This window comes from Thermomyces lanuginosus (genome assembly GCF_041956635.1).
Source record: "Thermomyces lanuginosus strain ATCC 200065 unplaced genomic scaffold VTN49scaffold_24, whole genome shotgun sequence".
NCBI classification, from domain to species: Eukaryota; Fungi; Ascomycota; class Eurotiomycetes; order Eurotiales; family Trichocomaceae; genus Thermomyces; species Thermomyces lanuginosus.
The window spans coordinates 559,748-586,506 of NW_027192358.1; the positions used below are offsets into that span (position 1 = coordinate 559,748).

Here is a 26,759-nt window from a genome sequence, read left to right on the forward strand (position 1 = left end):
GGATTGCTAAGCAGCTGAGCTAATGACGTAGTGTACGTCCAGCCTGTTTGTCCAGCATGCTTTGTAATCCTGAGCGATGGTCATATATCCGAACATCTGGCCTGGTGCCGGGCTAGCGCCGTGACAATGATTAGTTATTTCTTGTTGGATTAAAAAGGAGTATTGGTGGATACCAGGGGCACGATAATGCATCTTCCCGTAAGGCACGATCAACGTTTGTGTCGGAACCTCGATAAACCTCGGATGTATGGATACATGCTGAAGGCATAACTTGCGAATGGATGAGGGACACAACTGTGTGTTTTCACTTGCCTATTGTTCATTCACAACCGTTCACATTATCACATTCAGCCGTCATTACGACGCTGGTAGGCTTGTAATTGTGGATAATCGCACAGTTAAGAGCCCGGCTAGCTGGGTGCACTCACGTGAGCTAGTGTTGAATTCAAAAGAATGGTCACGAGACATGATCACTTGGGATGGTCACGTGGGATGGTAGCCGCAAGGGGTGCAATGAAAGGTACAAACTCTATTTTTGTTCTGCACAAGATTTATTAGACAAGGGGAAAGTCAGGGGTATTGTGTGAAAACCCACAATTACAAGCCTACTAACTTCGCAAGAAGGGTTGGATGTGGTGTGGTAAAGTGGTAGTTCTGAATGAACAAGTAGACCAGTGGAAAAAGATAATATGACTGTTCTATTCTCTCTCTCTCACATCTGGAGGTCATGTCTTAAGTACAGTGATTATACCCTTCGTCTTACATCCGTATATCTGAGGTTTGGCAGAGGTTCAGACTTCTCAAACCTCATTCTCGACGTCTTCTGTCTCAGTCGGCGCATTTCATGCTCCTAGGTATCCACCATACCCCTTGCAATCTAACACACCCCCCCAGTTGCGAACTCGCGGTCGCAACTGCACTTAGTCCTCGTCGGAGTGCCACTGGTCTTCCTCGATCACCCCGGTGCCGGTACCAGGATCACCTTCTTCCTGCAGACGCTCCCGTATGTCGACAAGCCCCATTTGGTTTCTGAACCTCTCGAAACTTTGCCGTGGCAGAGCCTTTGTCAATCCATCCGCCATCATTTCGGAACTCTCAGTGTATTTGACCACAATCCCTCCTCGCTGATATTCTTGTCTTAACCAGTGATTGTGGATGTCGACATGACGTAGGCTGCTCTTGAGTGCGAGAGTGTCCTTCGTGACTAGCCCGATGGTTTGTTTGTTGTCGCACTCAATTTGTATTCGCTCCTCGTCGAGTCGTTCTTTGAGCTCCGCAAGCAGTCGGCTGACGAACATAGACTCCTTCGCCGCTTGAGCCAATGCCAACAGTTCAGCCTCGGTGGTGGAGGTTGTGACCGTGTCCTGCTTGTTGGCCCTCCATCCAATCATACCCCCAAACAATTTCATGGCGAACGCTTGACTACTCTTGCGGTCGAGAGTATTATCGGCAAAGGACGCATCACTTGCAACCCGCAGATGGTTGTCGCCGCCAAACTCTAACCCGAGCGACTTCGTATGGGCGAGATAGTTCAGCACACGGTCTGCCGCCTCATGATGTTCCGGTCCTGGATTCGTCATGAAGCGCGCCAACCTTGACACCGCAAACGCGATATCTGGACGCGTGTGCACCGCCACATACATTAGTGATCCAACCTTCTGTTGGTACCTCCGGATGTCCTTCAGCTCCGCGCATCCATCATAAGGCAGGAGTTCCTCTCGTCCCATTGGGATCCGCACCGGCTCTCTCGTGTCTGCAAGGCCAGAGATCTTGTCGATATATGAGGCCTGTGAAAGCCAGATCCGTCTTCTTGTCCGATCCCGCAGGACTCGAATTCCAAGGAACCAATTGAGATTGTCTCCACCTTGGAGCTTGTACCGTTTCTTCAACTCGATGATCGCTCGAAGCGCTACCGTTCTTTGCTCCTTCCGGTACGCAACGACGATATCATCGACGTAGAAGAAAAGGATAACTCCGTTGCGAATGAACGCGCAGGGTTCATGGGGAACTCGTTCGAAGCCGATCTCAAGTAGCGTCTTTGTCAGCTCCTTCTGCCAAAGGAGCGGGGAACGCCGGCGGCCATAGAGAGCTCTCCGTAGTCGCAGGATCATGTTGTCTTCTTCGTATCCCGGCGGCATCCTCATAAATACGACCTCGTCCAGGTGGGCATTCACAAATGCATTCACGGCATCGTACTGCACAAGCTCGAGGTTAAATCGCGCGGCAATCGCCATCAATATCCTAAACGATCGTCCGGCGAGTGTGGCCGCGTAGGTATCCTTGTCTGTCACTCGAGCCTGCTGGTCTCCTCTAATCACTAACCTCGCCTTGACCTTTTGCAGTCTTCCGTGTTTGTCGAATTTATAGGCATACACCCACCTACAACCGAGGATCTTCATTGACCGTATCATAGGGTCTTCACTGCCCTTCTTTTCTTGAACTCGGACCTTTTCCCAGGTCCCCACGTCCACATGACTTTTCAGATGGTCTATCTCCCCTTTCAGGAACAATTCTCCCAGGGGGTGACTCGCCAGGTCTTCGTGTCTTTCCGGGGGCTCGGGTAGCTCCCTCCGATGGATAGTCTCGCCTTTCTCCCATCTCTGCATGACTTCTTCCTTGGTAATTTTCCAGCCATCCTTCTCTGTTGCGGCGGTCGAGCAGCGGACCTTCTCTCCACCTGGAACTTTCTGAGGGTTGAACCTTGAACCACCCCAGCCCTCATACCCGAATAGAAGGCCCCTCTCCATGCCGCCGTTGCGCTCCCTCCTGCTCTTAAGGGTTCCACCCTGGCATGGCCACCCCGGGACTCTTTCCAAGTTGATTGGTGTCCACTAGCAGGTCCAGGTTTTGGGGATCCGGATTCCCCGCACTGGAAACGAGCACTAATGTCCCCGGTTTGGGGGTTCCCCGGCCGGTTTTGGGAGTCTTTGGCCCCTTGCGCGTAGCGCTCCACGCAGGGAGATTCCCGCACGGCACCCCCGCCCCGCGCCGCCATCCCATCCGTCCCGCCGCATTCTTGCCATACGGCCATAGCGGACTGAGGATGTTGGTCAGCGATGACAACGGACCCGAACATGGCAACTGCCAATAGGGCGTCCGGCGGAGAGGCTGGTGGTGTGGGCAAATGCCCTTCGTTCTCACCTTTTGCGACGGTCCTTTCTTGAATTCGACCGTCGTCCCACGCGAGCTCATCATCGGACGACGACTCGTCGTCCGTCCAATCATCCCCGTTGTCCAACGGCATTCCCGTCTCCTGCGGTCTCTGCACCTCCAGGACATTGGGCCATCATGCACCTGGGCCCTATCTAGGAGATCCGCGATCTCGTCCAGGCTCAGTTCCTTTACATCGTCTCTGAGGGTCTCGAGGTTGCCGTCGAAGGTCGTCTCCTCGTCGAATATAACATCTCGCGCCGAGATGACCCTCTTCTTATGCGGGACCCAAATTCGATAGATATTTGACGATGCATACCCTACAAGGTAACCGATCCAAGCCTTGGGGTCAAATCGCTTCAGGCGGTTCTCCTTCTTGTGCGCCGCTGGTGACATGACGTACGCCTTGCACCCGTATACCCGCAGATGCGCAACATCCGGTCGCTTTGCACTCCGCCCCAGGCGTTCGTGGAAAACTTCCCACGGTGTCTTCCAATCGAGTGCGTACCTCGGCGTCCGATTCAATAGGTATACCGCCGCCCTGCAAATCTCACGCCATAGAGTTTCCGGGAGGTTTGCACCGCTCCTCATGGCGTTGACTCGCTCCTTCACCACACCCCCCGAGCGTTCGGCGCCTCCGTTCTGAGCTTGAGCGTATGGCGCTGAAGGCTCCGTCTTGATTCCCAAGCCGTTCAGGAAGCTCTTCACTGCCTTTCGCTTCTGCTCGATTTCGTTGTCACATTCGATAACTTTGACTTTGACGCCATATTGTCTCTCCAGGAGGGTGATGATATCTCGCAGTGCGGTGATAATTGAGTCGGACGTGCGATCCTGCAGGTAGTAGTCCCAAGACATTCGGGAGACGCGGTCGGTGAGAAGGCACAGGTACGAATACCCTTCCTTGTCCTTCTGGAAATCATGAAAATCGACCGCCAGTCTTTCTCCGGGACGGTAGTCAGACAGATCCCTTGGCGCACGTCTGACCTGCCGTTCCATCTTCGCCTGGGCGCACTCATCGCATTTCGTCGTCGGTGTACCTTTGATCTTGGCGCCGGTTACCCCTTCGACAAGATGCTCCAACGGGTCTGGTCCTGGATGTCCGAGGCGGAGATGCCAGATCCTTGCGTCTGCCTGGCTGGGGCGTCTTGCGGTCCAACTATTGTAATTGTGGCGGACGGGGTACGCTGACAACTTCTTTGTATTTGGGGCCCTATCCCGCGGTACGTTCTCCAATACAAACTGATTGTATGCCCTGGTCAGGACTCCCACAACCCGTCCACTCCGTGTCTTCAGGACTGTCTGTCCTGACTCGGTCAGCCGTGTATCCCAGTGAATGCCACTGTCAATCAACCGAATGAGGGAGACCAAGTTGGTCGGCATTTCTCGACAGTACGCCACGTCACGTAGCCTCATTGTCTCTTCCTTGCCGGCCAGATTCTCAACCTTGACGTCCACGTCGCCGTATCCTCTGATAGGCAGGCGACCGTCTCCAGCAATGACATGATCTCCCTTTGAGGCTTCTCGGAAATTACTGAATCGCCTCCGGTCGTTGAAGATATGTGTAGTGGCGCCAGAATCCAAAATGGCTGAATCCTTCAACGGGTACTTGTTGACCGCAAAGATCGCCACCGTGGTCGTCACCGTCTTCCTCGGGTCGCTTTCAAGGTCGGCTAGTCAATGCTGCCTCCCCCGTTTTCCTTTCTTCTTGCGACCCTTCAGGCGGTTGACCTCTTCCCGCAGCTGCTTATTGGTCTCCAACCGCTCGTTTACAACTTGTCGCAGCTCCTCGTCGAACACGAAATCATCTGGAGCCCTTTCCGGGAAGACGTAGTAGCAGTTTGCAAATCGGTGGCCGTTTCCATCGCACGCAAAACATCCCATTCGTCGCTTCTTGGTCTTGGTTGAGGGCGACGAAGAGCGCTTTCTCTTCCTGGTCTTCTCTTCCGCACTCGACTCGTCATCGGTCGTTTCAACTCCGTCGAATGCCGTAAATGCGCCCTTTTCGACCGGCCGTGATTTGTCCATCGGTCCGTCTTCCCTTAGTTGGAGACGGAACGCCCTGGCGACTTTCCGGTAGTCGAGCGTGTTATCCTCCATTTCGTCCTCAAACCGAGCCTTCTGCGACACATGCCAAAATCCATATCCGAAAGCCTTAAGGGCTCTGCCGAACTCAGGATACCAGTCCGACGCTTCAGCCACTCGCGCGAGACCACACTCCTTGGCCCTTGCCATTACTCGCTCCCAATTCCCGATCCATTCGAGCAAGTCCTTGGGCTTCTTTGTGGGGCGAATGATTTGATCATACTCGTCTCGGACGGCTTCCTTCTCTTCACTTTTTCTGGTGCCCACCAGCTTCCTCAGATTTCGATACCACACGTGGATACCTTCCTCCGGTCTGCACGCACTCTGGACCCAATGCGATGCAACCGTTTTGTGGATCCACTTCCGTAGGTCTCGGATTCGGTCTTGTTGACGGTCGTATCGTTGCAAGCGCTGAGGATATGTCGTGTAGTCACTCCTCCAGCACTTGAACCCGTAGTCGGACAGGTCGCCGGCTGATTGGGGCACGAGTTCTTCGTCCGAGTCGAGATTGTCGGTGGCTTCAATTGGACGCGCCTCATAGTCCTTGTACTTTGGAGGTTCTGGTTCCTCCAAGAACTTTCCGAAGCCTGGACTCTTTGGATTGATTGACTTCCACAGCTCAGCATCGATCGCTTGAGAGATGAAGGCATCATTCCATCTTCTCCAATCCTTATAATTGTCAAGGCGGATGTCGGCAGTCGGCGTACTTCATGCTCCTGGGTATCCACCATACCCCTTGCAATCTAACAGGCACCGGTACTTGAAAGAATTGGTTGGCACCAGCCAAAGCGAGGAAAAGGAGGTAATCCTAGACGAGTACTATCAAATATTCGTCCCACGAAGAAGCCAGAAGACATGTGATGGCGAAAGCCAAGGCGTATAGTCTCGGACGTGTGGCCGAAGCCTTTGACTGGTACCCTGAGTTCGGCAGGGCAGTAAAGGCTTTTGGATACGCATTTTGGCACATGTGCCAGAAGGCCAGGTTTGAAAAGGATATGGAAGACAACACGCTCGACTACCGGAGAGTTGCCAAGGCATTCCGTCTCCATCTGAAGGAAGATGGACCGACAAACATACCACGGCCGGTTGTGAAGCGCGCGTCCCCGGCATTCGAGGGAGTTGAGGCAACAGATGATAGGTCGAATGCAGAAGAGAAGACAACGATGAAGAGGAAGCACTCTTCGACGCCCCTACCCCAAAACAAGAAGCGGCGAACGGGATGCTTTGCATGTGGTGGGATCGGCCACAAGGTTGCGAATTGTTACTACGTCTTCCCGGAAAAGGCTCCGGATGATTTCGTATTCGACGAGGAACTGCGACAAGGAGTGAGAGAGCGCCTGAAATTCGACAAGAGGTTGCGGCGGGAGGTCGAGCGCCTGATGGCCCCCAAGAACTGGAGGCAACATTGAGAATTAGACCTTGATAGAGGCGGCGCCAGGACCACGGTGACAACTACGTTTGCGATCTCTGCGGTCAACAACTATACGCTGAAAGACTCGCCAATTTTGGATTTAGGTGCCGCCATGCATATTTTCAACGACTGGAAGCGCTTCAATAATTTCCGAGAAGCCTCAAGAAGGGACACGTCATTCCTGGAGACGGTCCCCTGCCTATCAGGAGATACTGCGACGTGGACGTCAAGGTCAGGAATCTGGCCGACAAGGTAGATACAATGAGGCTGGGTGATGTGGCGTAACACCAGGAGATGCCGACCAAGTTGGTCTCCTCCATCCGGTTGCTTGACAATGGAATCCACTGGGACACCAGGCCAAACGAGTCAGGAGGGACGGTCTTGAAGACCCAAAGCGGAAGGGTTGTGGGTTCTTGACGCGAGCATACAACCAGTTTGTCATGAGAATGTACCAGAGGATAAGATCTCGAATAAAAAGCAAACTTCGGAGGCGTATCTTGTTCAATAGCACAATAGTTATACCAATTGATGCCTCATCAGCATGTATTACATGGGGCTTATGCGCCGATTTTGATACTCAGTCTGCCCAAGTGCTCGCAGACTGGCGAACCTAGCGCTTGTGACTATTTGTATTTGCGGCAACGAAGTTCGGGTCAACGTTTGCGGGCGAACTTGTTCCGGCTCTCCTGCTTCCAGCGGCCGCTCTCTCCTATCCCCACCAGCTCCTGCTTTCAAACTCCCGCTCATGGCTTCCGCAATTGCTTCATTACGCGTATTCACAATCGACTAGATGTCGGCCCGGGCGATTGTGCCAACCTGTACGTCCGAATCGTTCTGAAAAAGGACCTCGCGAAGTCCAGGTATTCCGGGGGATGTTCGACATCGAACCTTCGAAGTTTTCCCTTCAGGCATGCCCCAAGCTGACTATCCAGATCCATACAAACCCAGGCGTTTTCTTGGCTTCCAACGGCGAAAGGGAGAGAAAGAGAGAGAGGGTGAGGGAAAGGTTGTTTCACCAGATCCTTGTGCATGTTCGGCCAACGAATCTGATAAACAATTTGGACTTCTGCGGAGCAGCCAACAACAGTTTCTAAGTTTTCATCACCAGAGTGCCGGGGACTTATTGTCAGAGATAACATTTTGGACGCCGCAGATACGTTACGCGATCTTGGACAAAAAAACCAGATGCGCGATTACGGGCGTTCCCTGCTTGCTTCCTGGCAGTTGACGTTGCAAACAGCAGTGTGGTTTGAGGACTCTATGGCCATCGTCGCCAAGTACGGGTATCAGACCTTCTTTATCAAGTTACCTTCACGGACAATCCTCAATAGCCCCAGATCGCCCGTAAGCTGCTGCCTAGGTAGGCAAGAGGTCAAAACCTGGCCGGATTTAGTCTGACACATGTTCCATACGAAACTTGCAGGCTTTCCGGCACCAGTTGGCGAAGGACATCTTCAGGCAATGCTGGGCCCACGTCGCCGTCATGGAATATCAGAAACCTGGTCTGACTCACACCCATGTTCTTTACAAGGCTAGCCAAGAATATTTCATCGATCCCATAATCCTCGTCAACCAGGTCGTCTTAGCCGAAGTCCCCGATCCCAGAGACAAGCATCACCCGTTGGTCGTTCGTCACATGTTTGAGAGTAATTGCAGCCCTGCATCCGACAATAATTGTGTATACGGGTCGATAGTAAAGACCCTGAGTGATGTTGATTTAATTGCCACGCACTCGTCTCGGTACCCGCCGTAGCGGCGCCCGAGGTGATTTACATGCGGAACGCAGTCATTTGAGATGACTATTGGGTTGTCTTGTTCTCTTTCCTTCTGCTGTGGTATTCATTATGTCAAGTACGATCTGCCTTACAGCTCAATTTCATTCATATCAAACTACTCCTTTCCCCCCTTCATTCGCTGAATCAGCAGACCTTGCTCCCGAGAGCGAACTGATATAAATGGTACTCAAATAAACCGCTTCGTGGACACCATTTTCCCTATTACCACTGAAAGGACCAGAAAGCCGTTTATGGTCGTGGTCGATGTTAAATCTGAGTGATTTGAACATTCCCGATATGAATACCATTGACGAAATCGCGACCCTTGTCAAGTTGTGCCACCATGGCTGGCCCAAATTGATCCTCGATCCATTTCGGAGAGCCGCGGGATGCTGAGCGCCCAATATGATACGACGACAAACCCCGGATTGTGCTGCCAGCTTACCCGAATGCATCCACACCCCGGAACCCCCACCAAGGACGATCACATACAGCACAGTATCGGCACCGACAACGTTGTATTTGGACCTTTGCCACCGCGCCACAATGAATCAGTAGGGAGGCGCATCATCACCATGTCCGTCCGCGTGTAGCCAGGACAAGCATGGTGCCATTCAATATACATTGTCTACTGTCCCGAAACCCCAATTCAACAATACCCGACTCCTCGAGTTGGGAGGTAATGTGCATTATCGGGGAGATAATACGCATCTACGCGTTGGACTGCTGCAGATATCTGCTGATTCAGAATTAGGACCGGAATTTTTCAGGTTCCACTGGCGCGTGCAATCCTCCCGCTCTGGTGGCGAGTTCATCGATAGGCTCTCGTGCCACTTCGTAAGACCACCCGACTCATTCAGCGCAAAATATACTCACGATTCGATACTTCTAGTTGCGCAAAGCAGCTTTAGGAACCCCTCTACTGCCACTTCAAGCAAACAATACCCGATCCGTCCAAGTTCCGAATACCGCCAAACCCTTGAAGGTCCTACACACCTCCAACAGATGAACCACGTTCGTCAAGATAGATCGGCTTCATCCATTGGAAATTCCAGGAAGCAGAGGTGAGTCGACTTCATGAAGTCGGCTACCTTTTGCTGACTGGTGTCTACATCTAGACGAGGAAGAAGCGGAACAGAAACGGCTTCATTAAAGACAGAAGGCTCCTATCTCTACAGGCGCCCTTCAACAGCTGCCTGTCAGCGCTTTGCTTGCGCCTTCGTTGCCCGGAGTACCTCACTGGATCAGTCAACTGGCCCTCGCGAAGTACTCGCGAAATGCCCTCATTGTAGTTTCCCGAAGGCCTACGCCACCAAGAACTGGCCCCGGACATGTATCTGATAGCCCATTCATTTGTGGAGTTCAGGTCTTCAAAATGGTTTCTCCTCATCCCTTCGACGTCCGCTGACAGCAATTTCGTCTCCGGTATCCCCGTGGCCCCGGATGATGCGGAGTCAGTGAGGCCTCGCATAATCTTCAGCAGAACAGTTTCGACTCTTGGACGGAGTCAGCAGGAGTCCGCGTCTCTATTGTGGCCTTGCAGTCGTACGTCGAGTCGGAGAATTGAGCCAGGCTCTCCCACGTGCACGTTGTCCTTGAGAGAAAGCCAGCAATGGGGAAATTTTACCTGCCGCTGCTGGCCGACAATTGTTGGTCGTCGGCGTCATAAGGGGACCCTTGGAATGGGACGAAATGCAGTTCCAGGTAGTCTCAGCAGCAAACATAAATTATCAGGCACTGCTTTCTGCCGGGCCGGAATCGGAGGCTTCCAATCAATCTAGTCCAATGGTTCATCGCAAATGTTTGGAATCAGTCGAGAATGCACCCATGTTGGAGTCACCAGAGGAACGGAGGACGGCTCCGACTCTGATCCAGTAGTACTGTCCGACTCCAGTTCGTGCCCAACGACGACGACAGGAAGGTGGGCTCTGGGAAACGCCGAGCTTGATAGTTGCATTACAGTAATTGGTCTCTATGCCATCGAGTGCACGGGGAATCTCAAGAACACGAATGGACAGAATATCCAATGTTCAATTGGCGTAATTTATGAATCAAGAGATTTGGCTTCGCGCTTCTCACGCCGCTTTTGATACCACGGGCCGGGGGGGGGGGGGGGGGAGAAAGGGGGTTGGGGTTGAACACTGAATTGTATGCAATAGTTTAAAATGATTTGAATTAACGAGGTGAGGTCACAGCACTCGAGGTTTCCGCAACATAAAAGCCCAACATCGCAGATGGAATAGCCTGCAAAGTAAAGTAATCAATTCAAAGGTAGCTATTGGATTGTTTTGCCTGGTTGTGCGACCTGGTCGCTTTCTCAACCGGACTCATGGTCACCTAAGCCGACGAATTGAAAGACGTACAAGTACAGTGAAGTCTCGGTGTGAGAGAGGCGTTCACGTAGGATTCAAGGATGACTCTACTATGAATGCCCCAAAGGTAAAACGGCGAATCAATATGGTGTGCCTATAACAGCCGTCCCATTGATCGCGCGGGATGCAAACGGAATTGAATCTTGATCCGTCGGATCAGAAGGACAGCGTGGACTTTATGTATTACTGTCGCTTAAGCCCTTGCTTAAGCCCGTCGGGACTCCTCGGCCAGTAACCCTGGCCCTGCTTGAGATTCTCTACTCAACTATGCACAGGCACGGCACACTCAGTCCCTGCTCGCACGGTTAGCTTCGGAAATTTCCCACCTCCAAAAGGTAAGTGAACAACACTGTAACCGCTGAGAACGGTTCAACGCTTATTGGACATCAGACACTCCTGAGATGCAGGAGATTGGCCGCATTGGGCGTCTCGAATTGTTTTCATGGCCCTCTTGCCGTCCACAGGGCCTATTCCATCTTTTCAGGTCAGCAACTGAATGGTTCATGAAACTAACGTAAAGCGTTCAGGTCTTCATCAACAAATACTGTATCCGTAACATCCCGTGAGCTGAGATCAGGGAAGTCGAGTGGGCCGAATTAGGCCAGCTGATGAGTACGTAGTAGCGAAGTGAACTAAGGGCAGCTTGGTCGGTACTCGGCCTGCATGCAGACCGACCTCTCTCCTCGATGTTTTGAGGGATTCTCCTCAATATATATATATATCCACATCCTTTGGTAGAGCCGAAGGAATCGATTCCTAGTTTTACTTCCATCAGCTTTCGGTAAGCTACAGAGTGTGGACCGAATATCACGACATCCAAGAGCTATGGCCATGGGGATGGCGTTCGGAGAGAAAAGCAAAGAACCCGATGGCATTCTCAGAATCCTGAGACAAGCTGGAACTCCGACGCTGTGTGGATCGCGGGCGGCCGTCTACTATAGTCAATTGTCTTGCATCCGGAAGCAGCCTGTCAATCGAAATGCAATAAGGTGGCCCATTCCAGTGCGATCTCACTGCTGGTCCAGTAATTAGGCCTGACATGGATGACAGTATCGTGGCCAATGTCGTACGGGATCTAGGAATGCTTGGTCTGGCTCCCTCAAAAGATAGCTGGCTCCCTTTCCGGACCCCTTTGGCCAACGAGAAGAGCGGTGCGAACTCATGGATCTCGGTACGATGTCGATGTTACTGTTATCCACATCAGCTCTAAAAAATAGACCACTAGAATATTCGCTCCGGAATGAATTCGAGGTTCCGATTAACACAAGGCCAAGAACTCGCTCTCTGGACCTTCAATCAGGACTTAGTCACGAACTTGCTGAGAAGGACAAAGAGAACACAGAATATTTTTGATGGGACTCGAAGGCACTCGTCGGAGACGTAGAGAGACATGCGTTGGTTGACAACAGGAAACACAAAGAGGGCAAAGGAACTGTTGACGGAGAGGGGCGCTTCGGAAGGACTCTCAGTGGGGTCTGCCAAGACTGGGTAAAGCCTCGGAGTTGGACACGAACAATTACCAATTTATCGATAAGGGGCCTGGCTAATCTGGTGTTTCCATCCCAAAAACTGAATGAACATAAGCTGTTTCTCTCCGACAAGCTAATAGGATTACGTTCATACGTTATCGCGTAGACTGCCAATTGGGACGGAAATTCCGGGTGAAGTTGAGTGCGAGTGTGTCTTAGGGTTAGGGTTGGAAATACCCTACGATAAGCTTCGAATGGATCGCTGCAGAGAATCATCTATATCCAAACCCCCATCGCCGGCGGGAAGCGGGGTACCACGAACATCAAGAGAACCATCCAGCAATGATGACGCTATCTTACGGTGAGAAATCATCATTCAAATTCCGTAATCCAAGCTCCATCTCAGTCATCAATATCTCCGGAGATTGGGTTATAGCGCGGGGTTACGCTTATCCACAACTAAAGTGGAATCATTCATGAGCCATGGAACTATTCCATTCGGTGTTTTCTTCGGATCTGGGGCCGGTGGTGGAGGGTCCCCCTCAATAGCAAGCGCGATATATAAAGAGCGCCCAAGAGCATCGGATTGGCGGCCATAGGAGTTAATGGCAGTTTCTTGTCTCTAATCTCCCTGGCACTGAACATAAAGCCGGCATTGTATCGTGTTGGTCCCATCATGGTGAAGGTTCTTTTGACTGGTGGGTGATTCTCGGAACCTCACATCTAGAAACGCACTGACTTTGGTTAACCAGGCGGGAGCGGTTTCATCGCTGCCCATATCCTGGACATTCTGCTGGAGCGAGGGTGAGTTGTTATTGATACACTCGTGACTCCGTTGCACGCTCGATTAACGTCATTGCTACCAGTTATGATGTCGTAACCACGGTGCGGTCAGAGGAAAAGGGACAGCGCATTCTGGAGGCCCATCCGAATTTACCAAAGGAGAAGTTGTCCTATGTCGTTGTCGAAGATATCGCCAAAGACGGCGCCTTCGACGAGGTAAAACCTCAAATCATTGAGAATTCCCAATATGTACTCACAGCCTTGTAGGCAGTGAAGTCTGATCCCCCATTCGACTATGTCCTCCACACGGCATCGCCTTTCCACTTCAAATTTAACGACCCCGTAAAAGAGGTTTTGGATCCGGCCATCAAGGGGACAACTGGCATTCTCAAAGCGATCAAGGCATCCGCTCCGACGGTGAAGCGAGTCGTGATTACGTCCTCCTTTGCCGCCATAATCAATGCCGACAATAGTGTCAAGGTCTACGATGAGTCGGTGTGGAACCCCGTGACGTGGGAAGAGGCCACCGGAAATGACAAAGGTCTGACTTATCGCGGCAGCAAGGCAAGTCTTCCAGACGGGGTTCCTGTTGTGTACACGCATCACTAACGGATGTCCAGACCTTTGCCGAGAAAGCTGCATGGGAATTTGTCGAAAAAGAAAAGCCCAATTTCGATGTGGCTACGATCAACCCACCCTTGGTGTTGGGGCCAATCGTGCACCACCTCAGCAGCCTGGCCTCTCTCAATACATCTAACGAGCGCATCCGAGACCTCATTCAGGGCAAGTATAAGGATGGGCTTCCACCCACGAATGTTTACCTCTGGGTGGACGTGCGGGATGTTGCCCTAGCGCATGTGCGGGCGATCGAAGTGGCCGAGGCTGGTGGAAAGCGATTCTTCACCACGGCGGGCTATTTCTCGAATAAACAGTTGGCCGACATCATTCGAGAGACGCACGCGGAGTTGGCATCGAAGCTGCCGGAGAACGCTGTCGATGACACTCCGGCGGACATCTATCAATATAACAACAGTTTGGTTAGGCAAGTCTTGGGCATTCAATTCCGGAGTCTGAAGGAGAGCGTGAGTGACACTGTCACGTCTTTGATCAAGCTTGGTGCATAGCCGCGTGAGTTGTACAGAGGAGAAGTGTACATATTTGTAGATGAATTCATATTTGCAGTGCCACTCCACTGTTTGCTACAGCGCTGGAGTAGATGCGAACGATCATCCAATGTTGATAGATGAATCTGTGACCTCAATATCGCCTTTCCCCTGTCCTTGAAGCTTCTCGGCTAGAGCAACCTCTCTCCGTGTTCCTTCAGCACGCAGTTCAAGCTTTCTCGCCGACCCCGCACTGCCGCGGTGTGATCAAGGAATTACCGACCATCTTCAGCGGGCGCCGTTTCCGAGCGGTGATCAAGGAAAAGGGTTTTGTGCTGTTGAAATGGTGATGGTCCCATGGCGCTCGATCGGGTTGTTTTGGGGGGGTGGTCATCATGGATGCTCGGGCATTCCCCTCTGATCGACTTGATCGGCTGCTGCAGACAGGATCAAATTACAACAAGAAAGGTTGCAATAGCGGATCCGATGATGGCCCTTGTGTCTCAGAGAATTGTGTATGGTGATTCCGCAATGGTGTTTCAATGTGGAATGTCGGACATGCATCGGCCCATGTTTGCTTCAAGCTCGAATGCGCTGTGGTATTTGCAGCCTATGGAGGAACTCGTCGAGAACTGCCAAGTGCTCCTCTCAGACGCAGTGAGCGTGGCAGAATATGTATCCCTGCAATTGCACTTGATCTGCAGAAATTCCAAAAGGTACGTATTCACTATAGGATCCAAGAACTCTACTATGAATGGGTGGGAATGGACTGCGAATCGATACAGAATACCCACAGCCGTTGTATCTGACAGGAGTATTTGATACCGCGTATTGTTATCCAAACTGAATCCTGATCCTCCATGATCAGGGCAGAGTGGGTTTAACAGCCTCGCTTAATCAAGCCCCTTCCATGACTCCTTGACCCCTAACCCTGGGGTTCGCCTGAGGCTCTCAACTTCCTGGGGCATCGGCAAGTTATATACATGTTTGTCACAGGAAGTCAGGATAACTTGCATCCCTCGAGAGACGAAGAACGGAATACCAAACCCTCGAGGGAGTTCTATGCATAATCAATTGATTGCTCAGCACTGGAGCAAACAACCCAGAGAACGAGTGCAATAGGGTCCTTCAATTGATTACGCTTGGTCTCCAAGCCATACAGTGAGGTCGCTCTGTGCTTCCTGCGCGTTCACATAGCTACCTACCAATGTGCGAATACATGATTCGTCCCGCAGAATAAGAATAGGCCTGTGGAATTATCAAGGAAACTCAACAGCTGTATTGGAAGCGTGAAGACACCTGTGAAGAAAGGCTTGGAACTAACAGGTGGCAGCAAAAAAAAAGAAAAAAAAAAGCTTCTTGTTACAGAGTACACGTCGCCGCATTGAGCAACGACCACGACATACAACGCAATTGCTGCCCGTGGGTTCGTGTTGTCCTCGTTTCGCTTCCCAGTGCATTGGTTATATGCAAACTTCATGGAATGCACACAGTTATTCATCAGCTGTTTCATTTCAACCCTTGCAGTTCCTTCTAGGGATAGCTTTCGATGGTCCTAGGTTACTATAATGGAGAGAAGGAGACTCTTTCACGTTCCTAGATCTACATGTTTTTGAGAACTGCACAGCAATAACCAAGCAGTAGTCTAATCAGCCTTTCAGAGACCGACTAAATTAGTTGAAGAGCTGCCGTTGTTGGCCCAGAGCCTCACACAAAACACCACAAAAATGGAATGGCCCACCCAGACCAGTCGGATCAGATGACATGAAAATCATGGATCATGCTAGAAACTAGATAAGAGGCCCACCGAGTTGCTAGAAATGGAAAACAGATAACTGAAAAGGAAGTTACGAAATCCTGGTGACTTCCAAATCGGCAAGCTTCGTCGATCCCCACTAACCTCGAAGGGCAAGACAAGAGCAGCTGACACTTAGGTAATCTCGAGGTGTCGATGGCGATGGATGCGGAGAGAATCGGTCGTTTACGGCGGGGTTCGCTTCGAAGCAGGGAGGTTGGAGAAAACGTCCCCGTCTCGTTCTTCTCGATGCTCCGGGACTGAATCAAGCTGTAAAATGGGGATCCCTCCGGCGCCCCATGGTGTGCACCGATTTCCCCCTGAGCCAATCGAGACGTCGACCGAATCCCATCGAGCACAAACATTGCCCACGAAGGCGGACGATGTACCCGGTTCTGCCCCTCTTGTCTTAGGAGAGCATCAGACTCATCAGGAGGAAGGAAAAAGGCAAGAGATAGACGCCAAATCGCGCCCGGAAGGTTCCCTACCGTGTCCGGAGGAGACAGCCGTTCCTTACTCGGCGAAGAATGATGATAAAGCAGATCAATCCACCTCAATCGCGACCGGGCCATCATATCCTACTTCGTTGCCGCTGATCGAGTCAACACCGCCCAATCAAACATCTCTTCAAGATGCAGCAAACGACGGTAGGCCAGCAGGAGAGTTCGACCAACAATCAGCGGAGCCTGCGCAGACTAGCTGGCGTCCTAGAGCATGCGCCCACGACTCGAATTCAGGGGAACAGACCAAGCCTGATGCTCCTCTCAGGAAGTTCAAGCCGCAGTTAGTCGAGACCGCAAAGCGCTCCTTCCGTAAGCTCGGAGGCGACCGACAACCTGATGTTGCCGATGACAATCGTTCTTCCGCCGGCCACAATGGCAGGCCAAATCGTGGAATGGACACTGATATTGCCGGACAACGTGGTACCAATGCATCAGGGGTATCGCCATCTGATCAATCGGAGTCCCGATTCTCATATGTCAGTCTTCTTGAGCGTCAACAAAGCCAGCGACGCTCGCATTATGCGGAAGACTCGTCAGGGATTCCATCGAGCAACGGTGAGGGTTCCGAAAGTTCGCACACTTGGTCTCCCGCCACGTCGCAGTCTTCTTTCCATGACATGGGTATGAAAAGACTCAAGCTCGCGGACCAGTCACGAGATCATTACAGTGGTGGACGATCTTCGGGGCCTATTCTGTCCCTGGCTGCCAAAAAGGCTGAGAGGCAGCTGAGAGATCAGGCACTGGCAGCATTTCCGAACGAGCATTCTCACCATTCAGTGGATCACTTTGCTATCGACGGGGGTGACGACTCTGAAAATGAGGACCGCAACAGGGGACGTTTGTTGCCCCCCGACAGGGCGACGTCGGTATCGTTTCGCCGCGGATCGGCAGAAGATTTGCCAAGGGAGCTCTCGATTATGCGCAGGCACAAAGAAGAGGCAGAACTCCGTGAATACGAGGCACGACAGGGGGAATCGAGCGACGCCAAAGCCCCCGCCCCAGCTGCTGCCCCCAAGCAGGATGCTGATAAACACAGGTTCGGCTGGCAACAGGATCAAGGACTGAAAAATAAAGTCTCGCCGCCGTTACTAGGTCAGGATATTGTTTTCCCGTTTAGCCAGTCACCCAAGGGTACCCAGTGTGAGAGCGACTCAGAGGAGGTATCCACGGCGCAGGAAACCAAACAAGCCGAAGGAGGCATGCATAATGGTGGTGGTGGTCTCTGGTGCAAGCCATCCGGCGGTAAGCAGGGTCAAGGCGCGGGTCTCTGGATGGGTCTGTGTCGTGGGGACAACCATCAACCGCCGCAGTATCGACCGGGGATCGTGACACCTTCACCGCAGGCGGAGGGAGAATCCTACCTCAGCCTGGACACACTCCAACAATCCATCCCGACAGTGCAAACCGTCGTCACTCCACCGACTCCGGATCACGACGATGGGGACCGATCCGTGGACATCGAAAGCGAGATCGACCGGGAATTCCACGACGGCTTTGTTACCCAGGTCTACAACTACCTCTCCTTGGGATACCCATCGGTGGCGTACTACTTTGACGAAGAGCTGAGTAAAATCTCCGGGATCCCGGTGGAAGAACTCCGACGCGATGATTCACGGACAAAACCCGTGGGCCACATTGGAGTATCGGAAGGCACTGCCGGCACTGCCTCCGGATCGCACGCAGGGGACGACGACGGCACGATCCGCAAATGCCCTCGATGGACCGCCCTGCGCCTGTACATACGCGAATGGGCTCGACAGCGGCTCCTCTGGGGTGGCTTCCAGGACAACTGTCACGACGCCTGGGGAGTGCGAGAACGAAAGGGAAGCTGGGCTTTTTGAGCAATGGTCTTTTTTTTCCTTCTACCACTGTGTTCCTTTTGGCTCTTCCATTGGGGGAAATGGCGTTACTAACTTGTGGATTTGGCGCAAGGAGGCACCCCTTGGATTTTCTTTCATTGTTCTTTATAAGGCGTTCATGGGAATCACAGACATAGAGGGTAGCCCGGTAAGTACGGAGTACATGGGTGGGCAACCAGATTCCTCTGTTGTGACTTTTAATCATTTATATAGCTTTACATAGCTTACCAGCTACCCTAATACAACATACTGTCTCATGGTTTACATAAAATTTGACTGATATTCCATCATTATCAATAAACCACCTCAGGTCACATCGTTCAGGTAGAGAATCCATAAAAATGAAACCCTTGAACCCTGCTCCATCATACACAACACCATACGCAAGCGGACAGTCATAGAGGAGCATTTGGATTGAATCACTCCAGGGTAATGGATGAAGACGCATGGCAAGCCCGGGAAAGCGCAAAGCCTGCAGCCACAAACATTGATTTAAACCAGTAATGCTCAGAGATAATTACTCGCAGGATATGATAACTTAAAAGCCATGAATACGTGAGCGAAATTTAAAAAAAAAAAAAAGCGGGGGAAAGCTAGTCTAATCTAATTTGTTTCCTCCTTCGAACCGAGTTTCGCGTGTGATTCGATGCTGTAAGACCAACGTTAGCAATTCAAACGACCATCGAGAATATTAGTTTTAGGTTAACGTACAGATATCTCTCCGCCGTAAGCGTGTCATGCCTGAACTTCACCCGCAAATCTGGGACATTGGACTTGGCCATACTGTTCCCTTCCACACCGGGCAGATGGCAATTTTGACCCAACCAGCGCTTCTTGAGTGTCATTTCAAATCCGCTCTGTTCGACCGAGTGTTTGGCCAGCTCGCACATGTCCACCGCGCTGAGCTTGTAGATCTGCGCGGCGACGGCGTACTCCTCCATGAGCGGCTCTTTCGTGAAAGCGAACTGTAGCGGATCGTCTGTCGAGAGTGATACGTTGAGGCCCTTGCGGAAAAAGCTAGCGAAGGGGTTCTTGTCGTAGGTTAGGAAGAGGGCGTTGTTGCTCAGCGGGGACATGGCAATGCCGATCTGGTCCAGGTAGTACAAGTACTGCAGGAGAGGCACTTTGCGGAGATGGATTCCGTGACTGATGCTGTGGCAGCAGAGAAATCCCACGGCGAGGTGGTCTGGATCTCCAGCTTCGCCGCAGTGAGGTCGGATGACGAAGGTGTTAAACCCACGCCGAGCGCGCCAGACGTTAAGAGAGACCATGTTGGCATACATGAAATAGATCCAATAGCTGTAGGGTGGATTCTGCTTAGTGTTCCATTGGCTAGGAATCGGGTACTTCTTGTACAGCCGACGCTCAGCCTTGCTTTCGTCGTCGACGCTGTCAAATCCGACCACTCGTTGCAAGAAAATGTGCAATTTGGGATGGCTGGACGGATCCTTGGTCACCTCGTAGAGCGGCTGGAATACGTTCCGGATGATCTCCTCGAAATTCTCAATCATACCCGACGACTTGTACACGTCGTAGAGTCGGGGCACTTGGATGAGCCAGCGCACATTGGGCGAAAACAACTTGTTATCAACTACCCAAGCTGCCAGCTTGTCCCACTCGTGGATGTTTCGACCATAGATTGACAGTCGCCATTCCACCATTTGATACTTGCTCGATTCCAAGTCCGAAATCACCTCTTTGGTGATCTCGGCCAGGTAGCGACCCTTGATATGATTGTCCGTCTTGAGGAAAATCTCACGAAGACGTGACTCGCCTACCGGATTGTACTTTAGATTAAATTTGTCAAATCTGTGGAATGAGTCCTTATGGGCATGCATGTCGAGAGTATCAATGCTGAGATCGTAGGCCGTCAGATTGATGCTTTCAAACACTTCTCTCAGTGTCAAATGCTTCCCGTCGCGGAACAACACCACCTCATCCGGGGACTTCTTCATCTTGCTCTTGATAAATCGCAGCAGATGTTTCTGGTTCATACACGACGAGTGATGCACGTGCGTGTCGACCTTGCGCACGTTGTAAAAGTCTCGATGTGGGACTTTTTTACTGTCGGCCAGCTCCTGGTATTCGTTCAGCAGAGTGTACAACTGGAACTTTCCTTCCAGATAGCTTAGCCGCTTGAATGCGAAGGATTTGATCGGCCCATCCGCGGACACATCGATGATGGCATCCAGATCCATGTAAAAATCGCGTAGCGAAGGTACCTCTACAACAGGTCGATTCGCCTGGGCCGCCTCTTCATTTTCATAGACCTGGTACACACTGTTCGAGTCCAATCGAAATACCATGTCTGATGGGCCGGGCACGGGAAGCAGATCCTCTATGTGGAAGTCCTCGCCGATATCCTGACCCATCTTCCTCTTTTTGCGCGCTCCGTCGGTGTTCTCCGCCTCGTTATTTTGCGGCTTGGACTCCGGAAAGCCATCCTTGTAGGAGTCCCAGTAGGGTTCTGGAGGTGGAGGATAGATTACCCAATCGTCCCTATCTTTGGGGTTGTCCCCAGGGCCCTGCAGCGACAGGTTGATATACTTGCGTCGCCGCTCTCGTAGACTCTGGATTTTCTGGCACACAATACTCAGTTCGGTGGTCACTGCATCGCTATCCAGGGCAATTTTATCGGTGATTCCTAGCCCTAGAGTTTGGGCCACTAGCAGGTCCATGGGCTGAGGCGCACTGGGAAGCCCTGGTGATTGTTCTGTCGCCAGCCGACTTCCACCTTGCGCCAGAGAGAAGGGCGATACAGATGCTCCTCGAGACTGTTGAGGTGCGTCGGCTGGCAGCTGCGGACTACTACCGGTCCCGCTTGCGGCGTCGGCCTGGAACGGGACTGAAGGTGCGTCGGGGCTGGCCATGGGCGTGAGCCTCGGAGACTCGCTGCTAGCGTCCCTCAACGATCGAGTTCTGTGGTAAAAGAGTTTCGCTTCCGCATGACTCATGGATTTCTCGTCGGCGTAGTCGTACGTCGGAGTTCGCCGCATTCGATCGCGCGGTAGGATGTTATCGTCGGACGAAGCGCCCTCAGATGTTGTCCCATTCGCGTCCTCTGGATTCAAATCGGCGGAATGCTCCGTGGGTTCCTGCTGCAGATTTCGTGACTTCAGGGCTGCAGGCTCCTGACCTGCGTCAAGCGGGTCTGTTTGGGCGGCTGCGTCAGTGGTCGGTGCTTTTTTGGCTGTCATACCGGTGAGGAGGTGGCTTGTGTCATGCGCGCTCATGGTTATCAAGGGAGAAATCTGGCCCGAGCAAGCCGCAGGGACGGTCGCGAGCGAGTCTTGCTGCCACTTGTTGGGGGACTCGAGCTTCTGAGTGACCACTGAGGCAGTTTTGAGACACCCAGAAGACAAAGATGCAGAGCTGAGAGTAATCCTCTACGGATACAAGGCCAAAACGTTTTGATAACAGCGCCAGATGGGTTCCGGACCCTAAAATTACGGTATGGGTAATACAGCGCTGTCACTGCCAACCAATCATACTGAAAGATGATAGCTTCAGGAACCTTGTTTTCTTGAACCTCAGGGCCATCTAGAGCAAGCTTGATGCGGTGATAAGGTACACCAGTCGCAATTTTTTGATTTGATTATTAGCACAGATAGAGGGTATTACTATACTGAGAATCATCCAATATACAGAATTTCCTAGTTATACAGAACTTTTTGGAAAGAACATGCTAGTGATATTGTCCCATTCGGCGCTGTACATCGTTCTGCGTGACTGGCGAGGGCCCGCGGCCGCCGTGGGCAAGGTCGGCTTGGTCTGGAGCAGTGTACACAGCTTCGTACGCTGCAGTACGCGGCGGCTCGTGCGGGAGTGTTCGCTCCACGTAGCGCGTCGCGGACGGAGGCACATACTCGATCGTGTCATCGTAGTATGGTTCCGTACCCACATCTTCCACGTAGCGGTAGACCTCTGGAGGTGCAGCGCGTGAATAAGATGCCATCTCCACACGGTGATGCCGGGAACGCCCGTGCTCGCCGTACACCGAGCGAGGTCTGACAGGATGTTGTGAGCCGGGCTCGTCCGGAAAATGCCCATCATGAATAACGCCCTCCTGCATCGAAGGCGAAGGGGATCGCGGTCGCAGCGACTCCTGGCGCTGCGCCTCATACCGTTCAAAGCGACTACTTGACCGACGGACTTCAGACCCGCCTGTGACCTTGCGGGCGTAGCGGACATGGACCACATCAGGAGAGTGTCGGAATGTTGGGCGCACTGAATCATGCGGTTCCAAGCGTACCTCACCCTCGCGAGGGCCATGAGCACCACGCATCCAGGTACCGTCCGTGTAAGACGCTGGAGAGCCTTTTGCAACGTACTCTGTAGGTCCGCCATAGGGAGCATAGTGCGGGCGCTGAAGATCATCCACGGCCCGAGAATCATGCCGTCCCTGATGACTCGATGCTCTCTCCAATTTGATTTCTGGACGGGAACCATTGCCTTGATGCCTGTCTGTCTCCAGTTCCTGTGCTACCGCAAGACTGTCGAGAAATCTGTCGGCAGCACTGGTCTCCTCGTCGTGCTCTTTTTTTACACGGACTTCAGGCAACCCGGATTTATCGTGATGACCAAGATCATCATGATGAGTCCGAGGCTCCATTTGGCCGCCCCTGGTGGCCGGTTGCGGCAGAGATCTTGCGTCATAGAGACTGGGTGAGTGACGAACGTATCGATGCCCGTAGGCATCGAATAAATCTGCGGAGCTGGCTTGGATTGGGACTGCCGACTTAGAACCATCAAAACCTGCTTGATACCTTTGATGTACGAGAGGGAGCACTCGGGAGACATGGTAAATATGTCCATCACCGGAATCGGGAACCTGCGGCACGTTGTAGGCGAGGCCGCTCTGCGCAAAGTCGCGATCTGTTAGATTCACCAAATTATCGCGATGATGTCCTTGACTGTCGACGCCTCGCTGCTCATGCTGCTCCTGATGAGGAATGCAATCCTCTCGGGTTGGGTGAGCAGCTTGCGGTAAGTCATACCTGGAGGGCAGCTGACTGTTCGCCTGAGCTGGTGGGTACTGTTTGGGACCGGTCGACGCATCATCAGCATGCCCAGAAGGAGCAGCAAGGGATGGTTGACCCGATAAATTATGGAAATCATGTGATTGATTTGTTTGACCAAGTGGTTGAGCTTCCGAGTGGGAGCCTGACGGAGGAGGGTCCAATCGGAGTGGCATACCCTCATGGAACGCTTCCACCAGAAGGTGTGACTTTGGATTCTTTCGATCTAGTCCGTTGAGGAACTTCTTGATATAGTTAGGAGGAGGGAGAAAAACCATGTCAGCGCCCCAGTTCAATGCCGAGACCCCTTCGCGTTGTGAGTCGACGCCGGATCTACGCCTATCGTGCTCCAAATGCATCGACTGAAAATGACTGACAAGCGCTGAAAGATGATAAGTATGAGCGGGCCGCGGCCATCCCTTTCTTGTCTTGGCCTTGTGAAATTGCTCCGTGCAAATTTTACAGGCAAGTCCGCTCAGGCTCTGAATCGGCTTCATTTTCGGATGATTGTTCAATCCGTCCACGAAGAGAGCGATGGTCGGGTCATGGCCGAAGCGGCGTCTGATCGAGGTAATGACGTGAAATATCATAACATAAGCGCGCACACAATTCTGGAGATTCTTGACCTTGGCAGTCGCATTCCACACTTCACGGGCAGCTCGTGCTAGTTCATCCAGCTGCTTGCGGTAATCGCTGAGGTTAACGTTCGCATCGCGAACGCTCTCCGAGCCCGCCATATGGGCCTGGCTGGAAGCTCCCTGCCCTGTAGACGCAGGAGCCTGCGGTGGCCGGGAGTCAAGAGACTGATGATTTGCAGGACGTGCCTGACCCATGTGGGGAGAAGCGTACGTGGGCTGAGGAGCATTACTCTCGTAGGATGTGGTTGGAATTGCTGTTTGCGGAGGCGGGTAGACATAGCCTGCATGGGATGCAGGGAAATATGGGCTTATGCTGGGCGAAGGTGGTTGATATGGGCCTTGAGAATATGGGTAGGGTGCACGGAACGGCGAAGGCCCATAAGGGCGTGGAGACTGATGGTCACCCAGTGTCCGATGACGCTGCTCTGGGGTCATCAAGTAGTGTCCAGGGCCGCTCGTTTGGGCAGAATGTCCAGCCTTGTGAGCTTTACTCCTGAGAGCATCCGGGTTTGGTTGAAACGGGGGCTTTTCTGGCCACTCCGCGCGCCAATACACCACCATGCTGCCCCGGCTAAGATCGGAGGTGTGCTTGGCAGCGTAATGCTGAATCACACCCTCGAGGGCGTAATACTTGGGATTCTTTTCGCAGCCACTCCCGTTGCAAAGAAAAATTTCCCTTTGGTGGTACTTTTCTGTCAGCGGCTTTACCTTGACATTGAAAACCCATTTCAAGTTCTCCAAGGTCAGCATCCGAGTTGGTGGCGCATTCGGTGGATCAGCCTTGATCTGTTTTCCAGACGCCTTGGCCAAGGCATCTTGTTCCTTAATGTGAGCGTAGAACTTTTTCCGCACCTGGATCAACACGTCGGCCGCAAAGCGCGGGCATTTGTCCTTGGTAACTGCCGAACCGCCTTTCCAATCCTTGTCAATGACTTCCTGGGCATAGACGGCCAGTTTATCCCGGATGGGCTGCTGCGCGTCATCCCACTCTCGCTCTTGAAATGTTTTGGCTTCTTTCATCCGGAATTCATGCGGCCAGTGCTCATCGGATTTACCCTGGGGAGTGCGTATCTCCAGGAGCCGCTCCTGCTCCTTTTTTTCGGCCATCGCTCTTTGTGCTAAGAGACGCGGCTTCAAAACTTCCCAGTCCTCATCCCTCAATGGGTGGGGAATTTGAATTGCTGCTGTGAAGGAGTCCATGTGGCTGAGGAGAGCAGGAGTCAATGGGGGAGATAGTTCTGCGCAGCGACGCTCAATCTCTGCTCGGCGTGCCGCCTTTGTTTCCGCCACGTCATGCAGGTTCCATTCGGAACGTGCCTGTTGGGGGAATGTCGACCCATCATGTTTCTCGACCTGGCTATGCGGTGTGGCAGATCGAGAAAACTCTTGCCCTTCAGGTGCACATAATATTAGCTCTCGTCGATTACGGGTATCTAATGTAACACATATTCACAATAAGGAGAAAGCTCCGATGATATTAGTGTGGTATTGCATTCGGCAAACTCGACAAAACATAAGAGAGATCAAAGACATACCATGCACATCAGGCGTATGGTCTGCAGGTCTCATTTTATCGGGCTGTTTGCTTGCTGAAGTGGTTCCCAATGCCGAACCCAATTCCAGTGGTGGCTCATATCTGCCTGGAAAATGCGGTCCATCCCCTCTGACTGAACGAAGGCCGCCCGCAGCTTCCCATTGTTCCCAGCGCTCAGTATCGGACATCTTTCTCTTTCCTTCTACTTCTTGGCCTTTTATCCACTCTTCCACGGCAGCATACCCTAAGGTTTTGACTTCCTCAAGATCTTTGAGCAATTTGGTGATGTGCGGAGTGTAATAATATTTTGTTATCTCCAGGTTCGGCGACAATGAGTTGGACCTTAAGGCGGCCGAGGAAATGATATCCAATGATGGGGTAGTCAGGCAAAACGGAAGGGCAGGAATAAGAAGTGTGGGAAATGGTGACAGGACCAAATCCATCTCCTGTAGGCGCAGAATCAGTCTGTATGCAGCGAAGATTATGAGGATGGGCCGTTACAAACCTTCTGGGTCTGGGACAGAAAACAATCCACGCATGTCCGGATGGCAAATGGCCAGATGATACGGACTCCACTAAAGCCAGAGCCCTGTTCCGAGGTTGACTTGTCCGAAGATGCACCGACATCAGGGCGTTTTTTGCAAAATTGACAGAAGGCTGCGCCGATTAGTCGCCACATCTCCAGTTCGCTCATATTATTCAACGGACGGGGCACGTTCGGGAAGGTGTTGTTCCTGGATTTGGTCCAAATTGCAGCGGGGGTCCGTGTTTTGAGAACACCTTGAGAGGTAGTGGGAATTGGGCTTTCATCCTCCTTAGGGGTAAGGGATGCATTGAACACTTTATTCACGCGAAGTAGCCTCCCGAGGGCAAACGGGGACAGAAATGTGAAAATATGGTGCCAGATTTCCAACGGTAATTTGGACCTGTCCGCGGGTATTGAAGATCTAGAGCCTGCTGGATTTGCATCCATTCTTGGCCGTTTGGACAGATGCACTACTTCTTCATCGGCGGGCCACGCATTGCGATCCTGGAATCTTTGAGGGAATCCAAGCGCCATGGGAGAAGTGTCCACGCTAGACATCTTGCGCTTTCGGCCCCCATGCCATCCCGGGGCATTGGGAACCGTGTACACAACCCTAGAAGACAATGTGGCCGGCTCAGTCCCTGACACCTGCGACACCCCGTTTTGCCGGGGCGAGAGGGTATCTCGTGGCGGCTCCATTGTGTTAATCCTGCTGGTGAGCCAGAGTAAGTCCGATCCAGG

The 26,759-nt window shown here is 52.2% G+C and overlaps 8 protein-coding genes across 8 annotated transcripts; 4 read left to right on the top strand and 4 right to left on the bottom strand.

The window, feature by feature from the left end:
- Positions 1-920: 920 nt before the first annotated feature.
- On the bottom strand, positions 921-2,747 carry VTN49DRAFT_2130 (uncharacterized protein; the record flags this gene model as incomplete). Its single annotated transcript, XM_069409822.1, has 1 exon — positions 921-2,747. One exon carries the CDS (start codon positions 2,745-2,747, stop codon positions 921-923), a length of 1,827 nt encoding a protein of 608 aa, XP_069269887.1.
- A 25-nt stretch (positions 2,748-2,772) lies between these two features.
- On the bottom strand, positions 2,773-5,944 carry VTN49DRAFT_2131 (uncharacterized protein; the record flags this gene model as incomplete). The annotated part of the gene is made up of 3 exons (XM_069409823.1): positions 2,773-4,820; positions 4,863-5,890; positions 5,940-5,944. The coding sequence occupies 3 exons, from the start codon at positions 5,942-5,944 to the stop codon at positions 2,773-2,775; spliced, it is 3,081 nt and encodes a 1,026-aa protein (XP_069269888.1).
- A 148-nt stretch (positions 5,945-6,092) lies between these two features.
- On the top strand, positions 6,093-6,641 carry VTN49DRAFT_2132 (uncharacterized protein; the record flags this gene model as incomplete). Its single annotated transcript, XM_069409824.1, has 1 exon — positions 6,093-6,641. One exon carries the CDS (start codon positions 6,093-6,095, stop codon positions 6,639-6,641), a length of 549 nt encoding a protein of 182 aa, XP_069269889.1.
- Positions 6,642-7,828: 1,187 nt separating this feature from the next.
- Positions 7,829-9,710, top strand: VTN49DRAFT_2133 (uncharacterized protein; the record flags this gene model as incomplete). The annotated part of the gene is made up of 6 exons (XM_069409825.1): positions 7,829-8,003; positions 8,067-8,145; positions 9,189-9,255; positions 9,311-9,403; positions 9,447-9,482; positions 9,537-9,710. The coding sequence occupies 6 exons, from the start codon at positions 7,829-7,831 to the stop codon at positions 9,708-9,710; spliced, it is 624 nt and encodes a 207-aa protein (XP_069269890.1).
- A 3,225-nt stretch (positions 9,711-12,935) lies between these two features.
- On the top strand, positions 12,936-14,166 carry VTN49DRAFT_2134 (uncharacterized protein; the record flags this gene model as incomplete). The annotated part of the gene is made up of 5 exons (XM_069409826.1): positions 12,936-12,957; positions 13,012-13,063; positions 13,126-13,258; positions 13,310-13,606; positions 13,663-14,166. The coding sequence occupies 5 exons, from the start codon at positions 12,936-12,938 to the stop codon at positions 14,164-14,166; spliced, it is 1,008 nt and encodes a 335-aa protein (XP_069269891.1).
- Positions 14,167-16,217: 2,051 nt separating this feature from the next.
- Positions 16,218-18,284, top strand: VTN49DRAFT_2135 (uncharacterized protein; the record flags this gene model as incomplete). The annotated part of the gene is made up of 1 exon (XM_069409827.1): positions 16,218-18,284. One exon carries the CDS (start codon positions 16,218-16,220, stop codon positions 18,282-18,284), a length of 2,067 nt encoding a protein of 688 aa, XP_069269892.1.
- Positions 18,285-18,905: 621 nt separating this feature from the next.
- On the bottom strand, positions 18,906-21,535 carry VTN49DRAFT_2136 (uncharacterized protein; the record flags this gene model as incomplete). The annotated part of the gene is made up of 2 exons (XM_069409828.1): positions 18,906-18,951; positions 19,014-21,535. 2 exons carry the CDS (start codon positions 21,533-21,535, stop codon positions 18,906-18,908), a joined length of 2,568 nt encoding a protein of 855 aa, XP_069269893.1.
- Positions 21,536-21,987: 452 nt separating this feature from the next.
- VTN49DRAFT_2137 (uncharacterized protein) lies at positions 21,988-26,717 on the bottom strand (the record flags this gene model as incomplete). The annotated part of the gene is made up of 3 exons (XM_069409829.1): positions 21,988-25,349; positions 25,494-25,938; positions 25,998-26,717. The coding sequence occupies 3 exons, from the start codon at positions 26,715-26,717 to the stop codon at positions 21,988-21,990; spliced, it is 4,527 nt and encodes a 1,508-aa protein (XP_069269894.1).
- Positions 26,718-26,759: the final 42 nt, after the last annotated feature.